The sequence below is a fragment of the Haliotis rubra genome, unplaced genomic scaffold, assembly GCF_003918875.1.
Source record: "Haliotis rubra isolate DU_JTF1 unplaced genomic scaffold, ASM391887v1 Scf6, whole genome shotgun sequence".
Lineage (NCBI taxonomy): Eukaryota > Metazoa > Mollusca > Gastropoda > Lepetellida > Haliotidae > Haliotis > Haliotis rubra.
The window spans coordinates 5,304,181-5,325,366 of NW_025767301.1; the positions used below are offsets into that span (position 1 = coordinate 5,304,181).

General features: G+C 38.2%; 1 protein-coding gene across 5 annotated transcripts in view; it reads left to right on the forward strand.

Annotated features, from left to right (window-relative positions):
* LOC124255333 (striatin-like) overlaps nt 1–16,830 on the forward strand; it is a 37,391-nt gene extending 20,561 nt beyond the window's left edge. For 3 of the 5 annotated variants that reach the window (XM_046689226.1, XM_046689224.1, XM_046689227.1), the window contains 7 exons: nt 1,660–1,817; nt 2,100–2,158; nt 2,581–2,697; nt 3,304–3,473; nt 3,784–3,951; nt 5,558–5,701; nt 6,426–6,571. In XM_046689226.1, coding sequence (XP_046545182.1) covers nt 1,660–1,817; nt 2,100–2,158; nt 2,581–2,697; nt 3,304–3,473; nt 3,784–3,951; nt 5,558–5,701; nt 6,426–6,556 — 947 coding nt within the window. In that variant the 3' untranslated portion in view covers nt 6,557–6,571. Of the gene's footprint in view, nt 1–1,659; nt 1,818–2,099; nt 2,159–2,580; nt 2,698–3,303; nt 3,474–3,783; nt 3,952–5,557; nt 5,702–6,425; nt 6,572–12,368; nt 12,456–12,671 lie in introns of those variants that run through there. The other 2 variants (XM_046689228.1, XM_046689223.1) reach the window with 2 other exon arrangements.
* Nucleotides 16,831–21,186: the final 4,356 nt, after the last annotated feature.

Consider the following 21,186-nt stretch of genomic DNA (forward strand, 5'->3'; position numbering starts at 1 on the left):
AGTCAGACTTCCAGATTTGTAATTTCTAGTGTTGCCGGATACAGAAACCAAGTAATATATAATAGAACTCCTAATAATTACATTAACTCAAGTAGTGACTGATAATACCATGTAACATTCTGAGTAGAGTCTCCTGAAGTCTAGATGCAGCAGGTGCTCCCATGTCTAACCCTGGCACACTATATATTGATAACCTGTGTTGTTTGTTTTACTGCTCTCGTTTTTTTGCATGAGTTTTTTAGACAGCACAAGAACTTACCCTTTTGTTTGTGACTGCTTCTGTTTTATTAATTTCAAGACTTGACTTAGGATTGTTGTTGTTTCATTACATGACCTTGAAAACTAAAAGGTGATTCACTTCTTTCATTTGCAGGAAAGGTAGGAATATGAGTGTGCTGTTCATCATGATTTGTCAGTGATTTAGTGTTCAGTATGTGTGTCTGTCACTTGTTTTACTCATACAAATAATCAAATCGAATCTGTAGATAGTGTTTTATTTAATATTGATTTGTAGACTTGTTATTTTATTTCCTTCATGCAATCATTTGGATCAAGTTCATTTCAATGTTCATTGTGATCTGTACCATGATTACATTACAGCACTTGTCCATTTTGTGTTACAACTAGTTGTTCTCCATGAACACTCGGATGTGATTCCCTGTTACCCAACTGTGGAAAACGTTTATGAAATATTATGCCACAAATATGCTTCATGGCATGATCTGAACTTTATCACACTTTATCCAAGACGTTAATTGAAAGTCCTAGACTTTTAAAATTTCTATACTTTTGGGGTAATTAAATTATAATGTATCAGTTCATGAGGAGATTTCTGATGCAATAAGATATGGGTAGTTATTTGTATAGGTTCTTCTTGATGCTGACATACATCAGGAATGTTTAAACGGTTTCATGTTCAGTGAAACTAAAATTATGATAAATCAGGCTACATTTTGAGGAAAATATGTATCAGAAGCTTGTGTTTTTGTATCACAGTCTGAGGCATGTTCAATAATTGCTTGCACGCTAATCGATACTTGAGCAGTGCATGGTTTGAGACTGAAAAGAATGGAATTGTTCACTGTGTTTACTGAACAACATGGAATGATATATCATGAGGTTTGAGCCAATCATACATGATAGGAGAGGTTGAATGTACTTGACTCTAAGGTGACTGAAATTGAACTTGGTGCTTTCCTTAAAGTTAGCTTCCATGAGCTTTTGGCATGATATGAGCATCTGGATAAAGTTCGAGTTTATTGTTATAATAATGCTGTAAATGATAAATTTGGAATTGTATGGCTCACAATTCCTGAATAGAGTAGACACATTAAAATGTACTTTTAAGTGTATCTTGAGGTTTTACTAGGTACATGTACATATAGAAAAAAGTTCAACAACCATAGGATTTTGATTCCACAAGATATGCATGGCTGGTGTGATTTTCAGTTACACCTTCTTCACGATGAAAAATGTTTAACATGTCCGTTTCTCTGAGGAGATTTGCATTGATCCGAAACATGTGTTTGGTTTGAATTCAGTCTGTTCTTCCATGGCCATATTTGATCTGTAAGTGGCCTTAGCAAATCAACACTGTCTTTGGTAAGGTTTAGGGTTTGTCTTCGTTGCCATGTAAGAGGACCTGTTTGTTTTTACTAGGTGTTCAAGGGGGAGGCTCCATGCCATTTCCGTCTGGATCTCGGAAACCGATCCTTGGTATGCCTGGCGCCGACGAGGATGCCCTTGATGCGGCGCTTGGTTTAGGAGAGTTAGCTGGTCTGACTGTCACCAATGAGGCCGACCCTATGAGTTATGATGTAAGCTTACATGATTTTTGGCCTAAATACACAAACACATTCCTGAAACTGTTTCAGAATTAGAGGTAGTCATTATGTAGTTAAAGAATTTGCAAAAATATATAGTGAAAAGTCAAACTGACATCTACCCTAGTTATTATTGTTTTTGATTTGTACACAACACCTGCTATTACCGCAGGTGTATACGTATCCAACGTGGTGAATGTCTACTTCATCACTGACCATCAACCCACATATTTCATTACACTCAATCATTATTTATCACATATTTTATTTTGGTAGATATCAGCACCAAAAGAAGTTTATAGGAAAACATGGAATGCAAAATACACTCTTAGAAGGTGAGGAATGCTATTACCTTGTATAACATTGTATGGACGCACAAAGTTGACAGTGTCAAAATGAGTTTCAGTTAATCCTTTAATAATGAAAAGTTCATTTAATCAGTAACTGAATGCTTGGAATCATGATTTTAATGTTACCTTATGAATTAGTGATGTTTTTTTCTTTATACAACATAACGTGTACTTTTGTCTTAGATTTCTGTTACAGTTTGTTCATTCTTGTAAGTGTAGGTAATAATTGTCAATGTTATTCCATGAAAGTCTAATGCAAATGTTGCTTTTAGCCACTTTCAGACTGGCAGACACAATATGTTTGGCACATCAGTCATGATGAATTTATTGAGAAGCAAATGAACGACACAGGTAGAGAGCGTATTACTGTTGATGTGTGCTCCTCATTTGGTAATGCTTGTTTGCAGTCATTTTGATGGTGTACGGGCACTAGCATTCCACCCGGTTGAGCCAGTGCTAATAACAGCATCTGAGGACCATACACTGAAATTATGGAATCTACAGAAGACAGTACCAGCCAAAAAGTGAGTCACATTGTTGTTCTACCATGACATTTAAGTCAAGTGCAGTATACAAAGTGAAGGAGTGTACTGGTGTCCTTGAGGTATATTCCTGTGGTAATTGAATTGACGGATCCCATAAAACCTGAACTTTTTACCATCAGGGTTATGGCAAGAACCCCATTAATTTCATGCTGAATCTCACGAGATGCCCGTGTAATACTTCACCTGTTAACATGCGTGGATGTACATAGAAGCCTTTATGATGTTCAGCTGAGTGTTTAACCGTAGGGGCGGTGGGGTAGCCTAGTGGTTCAAGCGTTGGCTTGTCACGCCGAAGACCCGGGTTCGATTCCCCACATGGGCACAATGTGTGAAGCCCATTTCTGGTGTCCCCCACCGTGATATTGCTGGAATATTGCCAAAATCGGCGTAAAACTAAAACTCAGTCAGTCAGTCAGTTTAACCGTAGGGATTAGTTGATAATGTGGTACAATTAGCATACAACCAAATAGAAATGATGAAATTTCCATCCATGATGTCCCTTAGCTGTATTTACCGTTCACATATCTGAACTGTCAATCAACATGATGTGCATTGTTGTCATAATTATTCAAATATTGTTTTCAGAGCTGCATCTTTAGATGTTGAGCCCGTGTACACATTTCGAGCCCATGTGGGTCCTGTGCTGTGCCTAGCTGTCAGTGCTACAGGGGAGCAGTGCTTCAGTGGAGGCATGGACTCATCCATTAGGTGTTGGAATATACCAAGCTCTAATATTGATCCTTATGACTCTTTTGGTAGGTTGGATGTTATAATATCTGAGAAATGAGCCTTGATAATGTAGAGTTGTAAGATGCACCTGATGCCTCTGACCACTTTGAATCCTTGACAGACTTGAGATTTTTTAGACTTAAACTCCATTCACTTAATTGGATTCACTATGTTCATTGAATTTGAACTGTGAATGTTCCATTGTGACTGTTGCAGTTATTCTTTGTTCTATTTGTTTTCTTTATCTTCAAATGATTTAATACAATGTGTTTATGTCTTATAACTCTAATGATCACCGTGTTGACTGGCTGCATTTGAAGTTATCTTTCTCCCCAGATCCCAGTGTGTTGTCAGACACTCTGGTGGCTCACCGAGATGCAGTGTGGGGATTGTCTATACACAGCTCTAAGATGCAGCTGTTATCGTGTTCAGCTGACGGGACAGTTAGGTTGTGGAGCCCCGGCAGCAAGTCTCCACTCCTAAACACATTCACTGTTGATACAGGTACTGTCACTCACAGTTCTTTGCCATAAGCAGGTACTCGAAGCAGTGTCCAAGGATGCTAGCCAAAGTTGGTTTGCCTAATGTTATCCAGAGGGATTTTCAGGCTGTGTAGGTGTTCCTCCTGTCTTGTCATTATCCCCCGCAACGCATTATGCAGAGGGGCGGGGGTGGGGGTGGTGGTATTAAAATGGACTCCGTCTGTGCGTCGCCCGTGCACATAACTCAAAAACGTTCAATATTTCTTCACCAAACTTGGCACATAGTTAGATCTGGTGGTCTACTTGTGCCTTTTGGTAGTTTTGGACTTTTGAATAAAATATTTCTTGCATTTCCATGGCAACAAGTTCGACTTAGACTGAAATTGGTGCTAGTACACTTTTCTGGAGCAGAACTCTAAAACCGTGCAATGTTTCTTCACCAAACTTGGCACATAGATAGATCTGGTGGTGAACTGGTGCCTTTTGGTAGTTTTAGATTTCTGAATAAAATATTTTTTTGCGTTTCCATGGCAACAAGTTTGACTTTGACTGAAATTGGTGGTAGTGCTCTTTTCCGGAGCAGAACTTTAAAAACTGTTCCCTATTTCCTCACCAAAAGTGGTACATAGATAGGTCTGGTGGGGTACTGGTGCCTTTTGGTAGTTTTGGATTTCAGAATGAAATGTTTTTGTCGTTTCCATGGCAACAAGTTTCACTTTGACTGAAATTAGTGGTAGTACTCTTTTCCGGAGCAGAGCTTAAAAACTGTTCACTGTTTCATCACCAAATTTCATACATAGGTAGGTCTAGTGATGAATTGGTGCCTTTTGGTAGTTTTGGATTTCTGAATAAAATATTTTTGGCATTTCCATGGCAACAAGTTTCACTTTGACTGAAATTGGTGGTAGTACTCTTTCCAGAGCAGAACTTAAAAACTGTTCACTGTTTCAGTGGAAAACCTTTCAGTACTCTCTTTCCACTTATCTATATACACGCCAACAAATTTGACATAATCATAACTCGTAGACATATTCATGAAGAGTATTTTGCCATTGCGGGGATATTGATGACTTGCCTTCTTGTTAAAGAGTTTCTATGACTGTGATGTTGATGTCATTCATATGTCATACATGGTGGCTCCACAAAATACTTGATGACAAGTATTATGTATTCTCATAAAGCCTGATACTCTTTATATGCATGTAAAAGTTGGATTAAGTTTCTCTGCTGATGAAAGGGAATATAGTAGTCCTGAAATGTGTATGTGTAATGAAGCAGTTATGCGAGGGAGTTATGAGAGATAATTGATTCAGCCTTAGAAATTACCAGCTCAGTATGCTGCAAAGTTAATTTTTTTCAGGTATGTATGTAGATTTGGGTTTAGAATTGCTACCCATCAACCTGTCCTTGTTGTATGTAGCTGAGTAAGTTGACAGATGTCATTGTATCGTACTGCTTTGGACCTGGCTCTTATCTATCAGTGTGTTTTTTTCTGATTTAGACTTGGTTATAATAACCTGATGTTTTATTGGTGGAATTTATTGCTGAAGTCAGGATTTAGCAGGAAACAAACGTTATGTTTCGAGAAAAGATCTGGTTACATAATGCAATATGTTTTATGTTTTCAGCAGAAGAGGGAGCACCTACCTCTGTAGATTTTGTGCGTTGTGATCCCAGTCGGATGGTGGCTAGCTATACGTCCTCTAATACCTATGTATTTGACATAGAGACTGGAAAACAGGTTCTCAAATTAGAAACAAAAATAAATTCAGGTAAGGACATCATTGAAAATAAGATTATCCACTGAATTTGAACATTAGTTGAACATTCTGAAATATCATGTTGTTAATGTACCTACAGTAACTAAGCAACTTAGATTGTTTTAAGATGTAAAGCTCCGTCCGTCCGAGATAATGGGGACAGATTTTCTTAATAACCGTTGTAGATATGGAAACCAAATTGGTATGTGTTTTCAGGACATGAATTCCTTGATGGAGTTTGAAAACGGAAACCGTGTTACAATTTGTTACAGAGTTATGGCCCTTGTCATGTGTTTCTTGACTTAGTGCATGTTATCCCTAATGGGGACAGATTTTCACAGAAACCGTTTCTCATTCAACAGCATTTTTGTGGCTATTTGTAGGAAGAATGAATAGTTGTCAAAATAGGAACAGAACATTGTAGCGGGGATATTGATTGACCTTGTCTTCTTGTTCAAGCCTTTTATTCTTTTCAAAGCAGGTTTTGTCATGTATAGTAAGATCCTTTGTAAAGATCAGACATGGTAAAAAGTACATCTCAAATATCAATGATGTAGTCAAAAACAATGCTGACATATCTATGCATATAAGTCCAAAACTATTACATTTTCAAAAGAAAAATAATCTAGCAATTAGAATTTGACTGATTGTAATCATACATATCATTTTAATCCTATTCAACAAAATTCCGACCATGGTGTTATATACACATATAACTGATTCTCTGCTGTTTCAGATTCTAGCGGAAGCAATCAAATCAACAGGGTGGTAAACCATCCTACACTTCCACTGACCATAACAGCACATGAAGATAGGCACATTAGGTTCTTTGACAATAACACAGGTGAGAAAGTAACATCATTGTAAAGCCAGAAGTTTCTATGTTGACACATACATTGCTCTGAAATACCGTCAGTTCTGTGATGTCCTGAAACAGTGTGTGATGTCATAAGCTTGTATGATGGCTGAACAGCTGAACAACCATAGGATTTTGATTCCACAAGATATGCATGGCTGGTGTGATTTTCAGTTACACCTTCTTTCACGATGAAAATTTTTAACATGTCCGTTTCTCTGAGGAGATTTGCATTGATCCCAAAACATGTGTTTGGTTTGAATTCAGTCTGTTCTTCCATGGCCATATTTGATCTGTAAGTGGCCTTAGCAAATCAACACTGTTCTTTGGTAAGGTTTAGGGTTTGTCTTCGCTTGCCATGTAAGAGGACCTGTTTGTTTTACTAGGTGTTCAAGGGGGGAGGCTCCATGCCATTTCCGCCTGGATCTCGAAACCGATCCTTGGTATGCCTGGTAGCCCGACGAGGATGCCCTTGATCTTGTGGCGCTTGGTTTAGGAGAGTTAGCTGGTCTGACTGTCACCAATGAGGCCGACCCTATGAGTTATGATGTAAGCTTACATGATTTTTGGCCTAAGTACACAAACACATTCCTGAAACTGTTTCAGAATTAGAGGTAGTCATTATGTAGTTAAAGAATTTGCAAAAATATATAGTGAAAAGTCAAACTGACATCTGCCCTGGTTATTATTTGATTTGTACACAACACCTGCTATTACCACAGGTGTATACGTATCCAACGTGGTGAATGTCTACTTCATCACTGACCATCAACCCACATATTTCATTACACTCAATCATTATTTATCACATATTTTATTTTGGTAGATATCAGCACCAAAAGAAGTTTATAGGAAAACATGGAATGCAAAATACACTCTTAGAAGGTGAGGAATGCTATTACCTTGTATAACATTGTAAGGACGCACAAAGTTGACAGTGTCAAAATGAGTTTCAGTTAATCCTTTAATAATGAAGAGTTCATTTAATCAGTAACTGAATGCTTGGAATCATGATTTTAATGTTACCTTATGAATTAGTGATGTTTTTTTCTTTATAGAACATAACGTGTACTTTTGTCTTAGATTTCTGTTACAGTTTGTTCATTCTTGTAAGTTTAGGTAATAATTGTCAATGTTATTCCATGAAAGTCTACTGCAAATGTTGCTTTTAGCCACTTTCAGACTGGCAGACACAATATGTTTGGCACATCAGTCATGATGAATTTATTGACAAGCAAATGAACGACACAGGGAGAGCGTATTACTGTTGATGTGTGCTCCTCATTTGGTAATGCTTGTTTGCAGTCATTTTGATGGTGTACGGGCACTAGCATTCCACCCGGTTGAGCCAGTGCTAATAACAGCATCTGAGGACCATACACTGAAATTATGGAATCTACAGAAGACAGTACCAGCCAAAAAGTGAGTCACATTGTTGTTCTACCATGACATTTAAGTCAAGTGCAGTATACAAAGTGAAGGAGTGTACTGGTGTCCTTGAGGTATATTCCTGTGGTAATTGAATTGACGGATCCCATAAAACCTGAACTTTTTACCATCAGGGTTATGGCAAGAACCCCATTAATTTCATGCTGAATCTCACGAGATGCCCGTGTAATACTTCACCTGTTAACATGCGTGGATGTACATAGAAGCCTTTATGATGTTCAGCTGAGTGTTTAACCGTAGAGGGCAATTGTGGGGTAGCCTAGTGGTTCAAGCGTTGGCTTGTCACGCCGAAGACCCGGGTTCGATTCCCCACATGGGCACAATGTGTGAAGCCCATTTCTGGTGTCCCCCACCGTGATATTGCTGGAATATTGCCAAAATCGGCGTAAAACTAAACTCAGTCAGTCAGTCAGTTTAACCGTAGGGATTAGTTGATAATGTGGTACAATTAGCATACAACCAAATAGAAATGATGAAATTTCCATCCATGATGTCCCTTAGCTGTATTTACCGTTCACATATCTGAACTGTCAATCAACATGATGTGCATTGTTTTCATAATTATTCAAATATTGTTTTCAGAGCTGCATCTTTAGATGTTGAGCCCGTGTACACATTTCGAGCCCATGTGGGTCCTGTGCTGTGCCTAGCTGTCAGTGCTACAGGGGAGCAGTGCTTCAGTGGAGGCATGGACTCATCCATTAGGTGTTGGAATATACCAAGCTCTAATATTGATCCTTATGACTCTTTTGGTAGGTTGGATGTTATAATATCTGAGAAATGAGCCTTGATAATGTAGAGTTGTAAGATGCACCTGATGCCTCTGACCACTTTGAATCCTTGACAGACTTGAGATTTTTTAGACTTAAACTCCATTCACTTAATTGGATTCACTATGTTCATTGAATTTGAACTGTGAATGTTCCATTGTGACTGTTGCAGTTATTCTTTGTTCTATTTGTTTTCTTTATCTTCAAATGATTTAATACAATGTGTTTATGTCTTATAACTCTAATGATCACCGTGTTGACTGGCTGCATTTGAAGTTATCTTTCTCCCCAGATCCCAGTGTGTTGTCAGACACTCTGGTGGCTCACCGAGATGCAGTGTGGGGATTGTCTATACACAGCTCTAAGATGCAGCTGTTATCGTGTTCAGCTGACGGGACAGTTAGGTTGTGGAGCCCCGGCAGCAAGTCTCCACTCCTAAACACATTCACTGTTGATACAGGTACTGTCACTCACAGTTCTTTGCCATAAGCAGGTACTCGAAGCAGTGTCCAAGGATGTTAGCCAAAGTTGGTTTGCCTAATGTTATCCAGAGGGATTTTCAGGCTGTGTAGGTGTTCCTCCTGTCTTGTCATTATCCCCCGCAACGCATTATGCAGAGGGGGGGGGGGGGGTGGTGGTATTAAAATGGACTCCGTCTGTGCGTGCGTCCGTGCACATAACTCAAAAAACGTTCAATATTTCTTCACCAAACTTGGCACATAGTTAGATCTGGTGGTCTACTTGTGCCTTTTGGTAGTTTTGGACTTTTGAATAAAATATTTCTTGCATTTCCATGGCAACAAGTTCGACTTAGACTGAAATTGGTGCTAGTACACTTTTCTGGAGCAGAACTCTAAAACCGTGCAATGTTTCTTCACCAAACTTGGCACATAGATAGATCTGGTGGTGAACTGGTGCCTTTTGGTAGTTTTAGATTTCTGAATAAAATATTTTTTTGCGTTTCCATGGCAACAAGTTTGACTTTGACTGAAATTGGTGGTAGTGCTCTTTTCCGGAGCAGAACTTTAAAAACTGTTCCCTATTTCCTCACCAAAAGTGGTACATAGATAGGTCTGGTGGGGTACTGGTGCCTTTTGGTAGTTTTGGATTTCAGAATGAAATGTTTTTGTCGTTTCCATGGCAACAAGTTTCACTTTGACTGAAATTAGTGGTAGTACTCTTTTCCGGAGCAGAGCTTAAAAACTGTTCACTGTTTCATCACCAAATTTCATACATAGGTAGGTCTAGTGATGAATTGGTGCCTTTTGGTAGTTTTGGATTTCTGAATAAAATATTTTTGGCATTTCCATGGCAACAAGTTTCACTTTGACTGAAATTGGTGGTAGTACTCTTTTCCAGAGCAGAACTTAAAAACTGTTCACTGTTTCAGTGGAAAACCTTTCAGTACTCTCTTTCCACTTATCTATATACACGCTAACAAATTTGACATAATCATAACTCGTAGACATATTCATGAAGAGTATTTTGCCATTGCGGGGATATTGATGACTTGCCTTCTTGTTAAAGAGTTTCTATGACTGTGATGTTGATGTCATTCATATGTCATACATGGTGGCTCCACAAAATACTTGATGACAAGTATTATGTATTCTCATAAAGCCTGATACTCTTTATATGCATGTAAAAGTTGGATTAAGTTTCTCTGCTGATGAAAGGGAATATAGTAGTCCTGAAATGTGTATGTGTAATGAAGCAGTTATGCGAGTTATGAGAGATAATTGATTCAGCCTTAGAAATTACCAGCTCAGTATGCTGCAAAGTTAATTTTTTTCAGGTATGTATGTAGATTTGGGTTTAGAATTGCTACCCATCAACCTGTCCTTGTTGTATGTAGCTGAGTAAGTTGACAGATGTCATTGTATCGTACTGCTTTGGACCTGGCTCTTATCTATCAGTGTGTTTTTTTCTGATTTAGACTTGGTTATAATAACCTGATGTTTTATTGGTGGAATTTATTGCTGAAGTCAGGATTTAGCAGGAAACAAACGTTATGTTTCGAGAAAAGATCTGGTTACATAATGCAATATGTTTTATGTTTTCAGCAGAAGAGGGAGCACCTACCTCTGTAGATTTTTTGTCGTTGTGATCCCAGTCGGATGGTGGCTAGCTATCGTCCTCTAATACCTATGTATTTGACATAGAGACTGGAAAACAGGTTCTCAAATTAGAAACAAAAATAAATTCAGGTAAGGACATCATTGAAAATAAGATTATCCACTGAATTTGAACATTAGTTGAACATTCTGAAATATCATGTTGTTAATGTACCTACAGTAACTAAGCAACTTAGATTGTTTTAAGATGTAAAGCTCCGTCCGTCCAAGATAATGGGGACAGATTTTCTTAATAACCGTTGTAGATATGGAAACCAAATTGGTATGTGTTTTCAGGACATGAATTCCTTGATGAAGTTTGAAAACGGAAACCGTGTTACAATTTGTTACAGAGTTATGGCCCTTGTCATGTGTTTCTTGACTTAGTGCATGTTATCCCTAATGGGGACAGATTTTCACAGAAACCGTTTCTCATTCAACAGCATTTTTGTGGCTATTTGTAGGAAGAATGAATAGTTGTCAAAATAGGAACAGAACATTGTAGCGGGGGATATTGATGACCTTGTCTTCTTGTTCAAGCCTTTTATTCTTTTTCAAAGCAGGTTTTGTCATGTATAGTAAGATCCTTTGTAAAGATCAGACATAGTCAAAAGTACATCTCAAATATCAATGATGTAGTCAAAAACAATGCTGACATATCTATGCATATAAGTCCAAAACTATTACATTTTCAAAAGAAAAATAATCTAGCAATTAGAATTTGACTGATTGTAATCATACATATCATTTTAATCCTATTCAACAAAATTCCGACAATGCGACCATGGTGTTATATACACATATAACTGATTCTCTGCTGTTTCAGATTCTAGCGGAAGCAATCAAATCAACAGGGTGGTAAACCATCCTACACTTCCACTGACCATAACAGCACATGAAGATAGGCACATTAGGTTCTTTGACAATAACACAGGTGAGAAAGTAACATCATTGTAAAGCCAGAAGTTTCTATGTTGACACATACATTGCTCTGAAATACCGTCAGTTCTGTGATGTCCTGAAACAGTGTGTGATGTCATAAGCTTGTATGATGGCTGAACAGCTGAACAGCATGGCTAGTTGAATGCAAATCTAATATGGATATGATCTGCATGTCGTCATACCCAATGCCAATTTATCACATGATATTTCCAATGAAAAGTATTCATCAACAGGTGAAAATCCAGATGAATTCAAGGCTTTGAATCCCCATTCACAATATTTGTTAGCCATGTAGATTTTGTCTCACAAACCCATTCTTTTTACAGTGTAAATAAGGGGCCATGTTAATCTCACAGATTTGCTGTACATTTAAAGAGAGACAGATAGGGATCCCATCTTATGACATGTACTATTTTAGTATGTCCTCTTTTTTTTAAAGTACCTCTGGTTATGAGTAATGAGAGCACTGAATAATGTTGAGAATAATTTCTGGGTACTTAAACTAGTGATTAGGTACGGAGTCTGATTGTGATCATTTTTCATTTCAGGGAAAATCAGTCACTCAATGGTGGCCCATTTAGACTCAGTTACCAGTTTAGCAGTGGATCCAAATGGATTGTATCTCTTATCAGGGAGTAAGTATTACTGTCCTCTGTTGCTATTCCAAGTTGTAAGATGTAATATATAATCATGTCGGCATTTAGGACATATTTCACTCAGTTACTGCTAGAAAATAAGACTGTCTAATTTTCAAGTTGAGTTGACTTTTACCAGAAATCCAACGCACAGTATGAAAAGCATGTTACTTCTGACTTTTTCATGTCTAATTCTGTTTATGTTTCCTTTTTCAGGTCATGACTGCTCTATTAGGTTATGGAATTTAGACAGTAAAACTTGCGTGCAGGAAATCACCTCCCATCGCAAGAAGTTTGATGAATCAATTCACGACGTTGCCTTCCATCCGCAAAAACCCTACATTGCTAGTGCAGGAGCCGATGCACTTGCCAAAGTCTTTGTATGACAACAATAAAGACTTCTAGTCTGTCGGCAAAACAATGAAAATACCAGTTTCGTTTGTGTGGCATGTTGTCAAGGAGGCTACCAACTAGTCTGGGCCACTATATGCTTACATTCTCGCTTACTTAAATGGCGACAACCAGCAGGCCGGGCTGGGTAGGTGGGTGGGGGTAATGTGTCGTTGTCTGTCCGAGTCACATGGTGAGTGATCCCCTGTTTACACCCCCATCCTCTTGTCCGTGCATAATGGATCACATACTCATTGCTCTATTCTATTTGAGATTTGTGCTGCAGCTTTCAGTCAACAAGGTCTTCATGTGGAGATGTATGATTCTCAGGGCAGTCTTCACATCAAGATGTACAATCCAAAATTTTTAACTGAAAAATAATCCATGTAAAGAATTGATGTTGGTGTTGTCTCTGCCATCTTGCAAGGTCTTGTGATAGTTGGTGAGATTTGTCATAAACTGTACGAACGCCAGTTTAGGCTGTAGAAAAGAAAAATTGGTATGGTAGTCAGTCGGTGAAGAAGAAACATTTGTGCATCAGGTAAGATGAAATTGCACAATGTTCATGTAGAATGGCAACCAGGAATGGCATACCCATCCATATAGGATGTGATACATATAAACATGTGACACTGCCGATTTTGAGGGGCTATTTATTGTATCAGTTTCTAAGTGACTTGTTTGTGGCGTCTTATCATCCTCCCAAGGCACCCTCCCAGTGTACAGTGCTATGTGTGCGTGTATCACCAGTCCTAGAAGTGTATACAAGTTTGCAATAACTCAAGAGTGGGTAAGCATGGACATGGATGGACAGAGAGATCTGAGGTTGAGCGAGAGAGAACAAAGGATGACATTCATCTCCTTCCACACTTTTAGTGACTGCATCATCATACACAACCCCATATGTACATTTTATGACACATACTGTAAGGCTAACTAATGGTCGACATGTAATATTTGTAATTATGAAGACACTAAACTATTTCAGTATTTTGTAGTTAGCCTGTTCATACCATATACATTAACAGTGTGGGCACATGTTGATATTTGTGCTTGCTCATGTAAATAGGCATGTTAATGTTAGTTCTCTGTGTTCTCGCTCTTGGTTGATGTTCTTGTCAACTGCTTAGGCAGCATGGATTTCGTCTAGTTGATTCTGGGGGCAAAACCAAACAGGTGATAACTTTAACAGTTTCAAAGGCAACATTGTTCAATACCACTTATTTGTAAAACATTAAAAAGGGTGTCATTCTATATCTTTGATATTTCTTATCTCTGTCATTCAACTATTGTTTTCATGGTATTGTGAGGTTCGAAAGACAAAGTCTGCTTCCAACTTTATACTGTGTATAAGAAATTATTTATCAGACTTTTTCTAGTAATTAAATGCAGTAATGAATTTCTTTGATGTTTGAGATGTGGACTGTATTAACTTCTTATTATTATGGAACATGAGTGATGATGACACCTATCTACTTTTACAACGGATTGAACTTTGAATACATGTCTGTTCAGTAGAAGTTTGACATTTAGGAAAATGATTTCTTTTCCTGTATATTATGTCAAATTTTCACTTTCTGAACATGCTACATAGACATATTCTGTATACTCTTTTTGTTTCTCTTTACTTCTGTATGTTATCTAAGGTAGTCTGTAATAACATGATAGTGACGAACTCGACTACTAAAGTTTATGCTTGGTTCGTTCATGTAACAACTTTATTTCTGTTGATAATTTTAGCTGGTATGATTATTTATTTAACTGGGTTCTGCAGTTATTTCTTGATAGAAGTTTCCTAAATTTATACATTTTTACATACTCTTTCATTTATCTTGTTTGTGTTCTTGTTTTTAAAGAGAAGTTTACACATCACTAAATCATGGTTTTCATTATAAGGGCTAAAGAACAGTCATACTTGAGTCATCTGTAAGGGAAGGAATGTGTTCAGCATGTTCAATATCAGACAATGTCTTATAATTTGACTGCAAAGAGTTGTGTGGCTGATGCTTCTATTAGATATCATGTACTGGTTCATCAGTGAAAACGATCTCAACACTCTTGTCATTATCAATTCGTCCAGCTTTTCTTTCGTGGAAATATCCTGGCATAATCAGCACTGTTAGCTTTAAAGATTATTTCTTTGAAATGATGACAACGACACATGGTTTCTCTCTCAGGAAGGCCTTTGCATGCAGTTCCAATGCTTTACTTGTAATTTGATACACAGTTGTTTAACAGCCAAACAGTGAATACAGTGAAGAAACCAGTAATTTGTGACTAAGTCCTTCACAATTTATAGTTTGAATTGGCACATTAAATGAAAATATTCCTCCCCTTGAAACATGTAATTCTTAATCCTAGATTGTGATAACTACCATTGTATTATCTCTATTACATGAAGTGAAATGTTCGTGAGCGATACTACACAGTATATATTTCTGTGTTTTTGCATATCACTTTGTAAGAGACATCTATCTAATACCATTATATAGATCAATTACTATATAAGTACTAGCTTTAGAGTTGCATATACTTTATGATACAGTATGTTCATATTGGCTCTTCAGTTTCGTTCAATAATATAAACTAACCAAAGTTTGTCTATTGAAATCCATGCTGCTTGATTATTGATGCTACTGGGGGATAATAACAAGTATGATTATGTATGGATTACTAATAGCAGGGATGGTATAACTACTAACTCCAACAAAGATAATATATACATTGTCATTGGCCTCAACACCCTTGTTTTTCAGGGGCACATGTGGAGCATTTGTTAACACAGATTGGACGTTTCACTGTGCCATTTTTGGAAATGTATCCATATACTTACAATATGAATTCGGTGTAAAATTGTTCAAACAATTATTTGTCAATTTGATGAGTGTTGTTTCGATAATTTTAGATCTTTTAATTTTAGTGCTTATCATTTGGTATCAGCATCATCTGTAATTTTAGAATTCTTACCTCATACATCGTTCATGATCATAGTGTTGATGACTGTACTAGTGTGTGAGAAAGGCACTACATAGTAGTCTAATTGTATAATTATAAGGAAACACATGGTTGGGATTGTAGGGAATATATATTTGAATAACCCAGGAAAATGTGATTTTAGAAGGAGTTTTATTTTCACATATGAACTACAGTGCTAACCATCTGATTACCAGTCCAGTCTGTTCTCTGAGATGATGAATTTTGTCTTTTCTAGATGTTTCTTTATTGTGAACCATGTGTTATTGGTCTTTCTGTACACAGTGTCTGCTCGTCAAGTCTTTGGACCTGCTGGTCTTTAAATCTCTGTCTCCTATCACCTATCATGAACCCTAGTGATTCAATCAAGCTTGCTTAGTGTTAATTTCATAAGAAAATGGGAAATGCAAATTTGACCATCTGGCAGTCTATTTGTAACTGTAAGAGAAGATTACTTACGGAATTCAATCAAAAATATTTCAGTCTGAAGTCAATGGAAATGTTCAATACATTAATTAATGTAATTATTTGTCTTTGGTAGAAGTTTTGAAACCAACTATCAGAAAAATATTTTCCATGCATAAAAAAGAAGGGGTTTGTATGACATGCCAGACTGGTTTGATATCATTTTTTATTTGAAAATGTATACTAACAAAATATTACTAGTCATTCAGTACAACTCTCAATAATCTTGCATATGTACAGATAATCATGTACAGTCATACAAGAGCAATTTTTAACAAATATTTTTGGACAGCTTATAAATGTGAATGTACATTTAGTTGTGTATACATACATGTATATTGTATTAACTGCCATAGAAAATCAAAGAGATGAAGTGCTTTCATATCAAACTGATGTGTAATCTATATGAAATAATGCCTCTAGATACATTAGGTTACTAGACGTGTGCTTTGCACCCTAGAATCAACACTTACACGTCTTGTCTTTCTGAATGAGTTACTGTCATTTCTCTGTATACAGCAAATTAATAAAACTGAATTTGAAATTATGGAAACCCGTATTTCTTGTTTATTGGGCATCAAAAGTGTGCTTGACATATGGGCGTATGATGTGCACATATGCTTTATACTCTTTAAAATATTCCAATTTATGTAGCCACTGCATGGGCAATGCGTTTTGTAGCCTTGTTAAACAACACAAGGTTTTGCCTTGACTTATCTCTCAAATGTCTCTCAAATGTACATACCAAGTTAAACTGGTAGTTTGCTTGTGTGAAGACCCCATGTATATGAATTGTGTTAAACTTACAGATGAAAAGAAGTATCGTAACACCCATAACACCCATGTTTTATGACTGGACCAATATTTAATAACAGTTTATATGTCATGTGCATCTTCACAGCAGATTTTTTTGGAGCCAAAGTGCTAAAAAGACTTTTCATTAACATAAAGGCCAGCAATAAAGAATCTGAATAGTATAATTTAATTAAACACGAGTCCTGTAATAAAACTGAAATTAAGATCCCATAATGTGTTAATAAAAGTATCATCCCAAACGGGTAACATGGTGCATAGTCCTGATTCATACACCCAATCCACAAATAGGGTCTCCACTTAAACAAACAGAAGACACGGTCAGTATCTTGTGTAACGTCCGCCCCCCTGGATGATGTTTTGAATCCTTGTCCTCATTGAGTGACCAGGCGCTGAATCCGATGTTAGGGCAACCTGTTCCATTCATGGTGCAATGTTTGCTCTGATTTATCAATATTCTGGACTGGAGGGTCTCTGACGAACCTTACACCCCAGAATGCCCCAAACATGCTTGATGGTGGCATGGACAAGAACAATCTTAAGAACTATAGACCAGTGTCTAACCTGTCATTCCTATCGAAGGTAATAGAGAAGGCAGTTGCCACCCGCCTTAAAGAGTATCTCGTCAACAATGACATGAGAAACATCAGTCAGCGTAGCGTACAGAACGGGTCATAGTACCGAAACTGCGCTTATCAAGGTTACTGATGACATACTTAAACCCCAGGGGCTCCTTTCACGAAGTAACCTTTACTAAGGTTAACCTTAACTCCCATTCTTTAACATTGCACTAAGGTTACCTTAGTGACTTACGATCACCTTAGTGCTTTGTGAAAGGAGGCCCATGACAGAGGCAGTGTTGCAGCTCTGGTATTGCTGGATCTGTCTACAGCATTCGATACTGTCGACCACAGTATTCTCACCACGTCTCCACTCACAGTTTGGCTTAAACTTCAGTGTAATGGATTGGTTCATGTCCTATCTCTCTGACAGATCCAAATGCGTTGATATCAATGGTGCTATGTCTCCAGAGTCCAGGCTTGAAAGAGATGTGTTCCCCATGGCTCAGTACTGGGCACACTACTGTTCACCCTCTACACCAAGTCCCTCACCTCTGTAGCAGACAACCATGGTCTCAGTCAGCATCAATATGCAGACGACAACCAGTTATATTCTGTTTTTCCAACCTCAGGATCTTTAGTGAAAAGAGCATCCTTTGAAAAGTGCTGTACAGACATAAAACGTGGATGACACCACGGCTACTCAGGCTGAACGAGGAGGAGACTGAACTGATCATACTGGGCTCCAAGAAGAATATCTCACTCTGGAACGCAATTCACCAACTCGATGTTGCAGGATCTCCTATCGCAGCCTCTGCCAAGGTGAGAAATCTTGGAGTCACTTTAGACCAGCAGCTCAGAATGAAACATCATATAACCAAGATATGTCAATCTGCCAACTTTCACTTGAGAAACATTGCCAAGCTTCGATCATATCTGCAGTTGAGAAATTAGTTCTGTCCCATGTAACATCTAGAATGGATTCCTGCAGCAGCTTATTATTCAACATCCCCAAAGAGCAAATACATCGCTTGCAGTTCATTCAGAATGCAGCAGTGCGAATGATCCTCCGTGTTCACAAGTACGATCACATCTCCCATCACTTACAGAATCTTCACTGGCTCCCAGTGTCATCACGGATTCACTATTAGATTATTCTGTACACCTACAAGTGCTACAACAATCTAGCCACGGCCTACTTGTGTGACCTTCTGAAATCTTACACACCTCCAAGATCTCTAAGATTCCAAAATAAACATCTACTGACTGTTCCATCTGTAAGAACGAGTACCTTTGGAAAAAGGACTTTCCAATTTGCTGCTCCCACACTGTGAAATCAACGTCCAGACCACATTAAACTTGCCCCTAATGTGACAACCTTCAAAAGCAGACTCGAAACTCATCTCATCAGCGATGCCTTCCGATGTCCAAATTGCTAGCGCAGAGCACAGCGGACTGTGATTGCTGTGCATTATAAGTGCATATCATCATCATCATCATCATCATCATATCAGGGCTTCTGGCTGAACATGGAAGGGTGGTAATGGCTTCTTGATGCAGGAAATCAATGACTGCGTGCGCGATGTGTCCAGGCGTTATTATCCATAAAGATTGGCCTTGTTAATAGGGGATGATTATCAATATGAGGCCCTACATGCCTCCTCAGTATTTCCTCTGGTTATCTTTGTCCATTCAGATTTCCTCTCACTGTTACAAGCCGAAGTTTGCAGTCATACGACACACAGCCCCATACCAACAAGGATGCTCCGCCGAATGGAACTTCTTCCAGGATGTTCCTTTGAGCATATGCCATGTTCCTCTGTCGCCACACACGTGTCCTTCCGTCAGTAACAAACAGCAAAAACCGGCTCTCGTCTGAAAAATGGATCTTCCTCCAAGAAGCCATGTTAACCGATACCAGTCACGGCACCACCGTAATCTTGCATCCATGTGGTCACCTGTCAACAAAAGTCGTCGGACGGGTCTCCTGGCCATATACTCTGCTGTTTTCAGTCGATTTCTAACAGTTGTATAACAGAGTTCCTGATGTGGAAGCCATTGCCGTTTTAACATTGGACTTGGTGCAAAGGGAAATCGCCGAACAAGTCTATATTGGGCTGCGTCTTGTCTAGCTGATGTCATGCGTGGTCTGCCTGAACGATGCAGATCCTTTACATCGTTTGTTTGATATATTTCCTGACTAATTGACTGATTGTTGGGTGGTGGTGACCTAATTGTCTGGCAATTTGTCTCATGGACAACCCGGCATATAACCATACCTATAACTTGCCATCTTTTGGTTGACGATAGTTGAGGGGTACCCATTGAGTGGTTTAAGGCAATGAGTATGCGTTTTTGCTCAGTTTTGTAACAAGTGTTAATGATAATTGAAACTATTTTCATGACACGAGGGGTGTTCCGGAATCTATGAAAAAAGGCATAACCTAGTCCTAAACTGTATACATGTACTTTGGACTCCGTATCGGTGCTTTATCAGCTTACTTAAACTATCAATACATCTACCTTAAGTAATGGGACTTACAACCGAAAAATGTCATTTATGGTCACTTTTTTAAATATCAACGATAAATCCTGACCACCACCCCTTGTGAAATTGTCCTGAATAATACGTTTCAAGATAAACAGATACTTTTCTGTATTGCCATTTTTACATATATTCCGTTCCATACATCAAGTCTTACAGAGTAACAACACTTCAACGATAAAAATGGCGATGTGTTGGAAAGGAAAGCGTGGTTCTGTGTCATCAAGGAATTTTACGAGGAAACTTGGTGGCAAAAGCCACATACTCGTAGACAGCATTATTTGTCAACTTGATAGCATGCAGAGTATGAATTAAAAGTAATGGTGGTGCGTAATCACAGCGTACTAAGGTATCATCACCTCCATATATTCAGAATTCCCCTGTCATAAGACTTACCTAGTCTGTCGTACAGACCCTGAAGCAAATATATCCAAGAAAGCCCACGCAAGTCTAGAAAATGTGGCAAGTCTAGATTTCCTCAGCTTCTGAAAATGAAGAAAGTCTCAGGGCTCCTTTTCATTATATATATATATTTTTTACTATGAACTTTTTTTCAGTAAAATATGTTCATTTCAGAGACTAGTTGTTAGTCTAAAGACTTACGTGTGCTGGAGGATACTTGAATTAAGCTCTTAAAATTAGGGTAAGGTGAGGTAAAGTTAGGTTACCGTCATCAGGGCGAGTTATTGCACTTATGTGTGCCTGCATTAGTCCGGACTAGCTCTCTGAGGTACTTGGACACAGACTACAGACCCTGATGCCTTGTTTATCTCCGTTAAGCAGAGCGTCTGGCACTTCAACAAGTACAATATTTTAACGTTCGGGGATTGAGGACCACCGACCTTTCGCCCTCAAGTCACTCTCTACCAATCCAACCATGGTGACTAAAAACTGTCCAGTGTCAATGAATCCTGCATGCATATTGATAACTGTTGTGACAAGTGTTGTTTGGGTCGGAGGCCGAAGTAACAGAATATAATTGTCT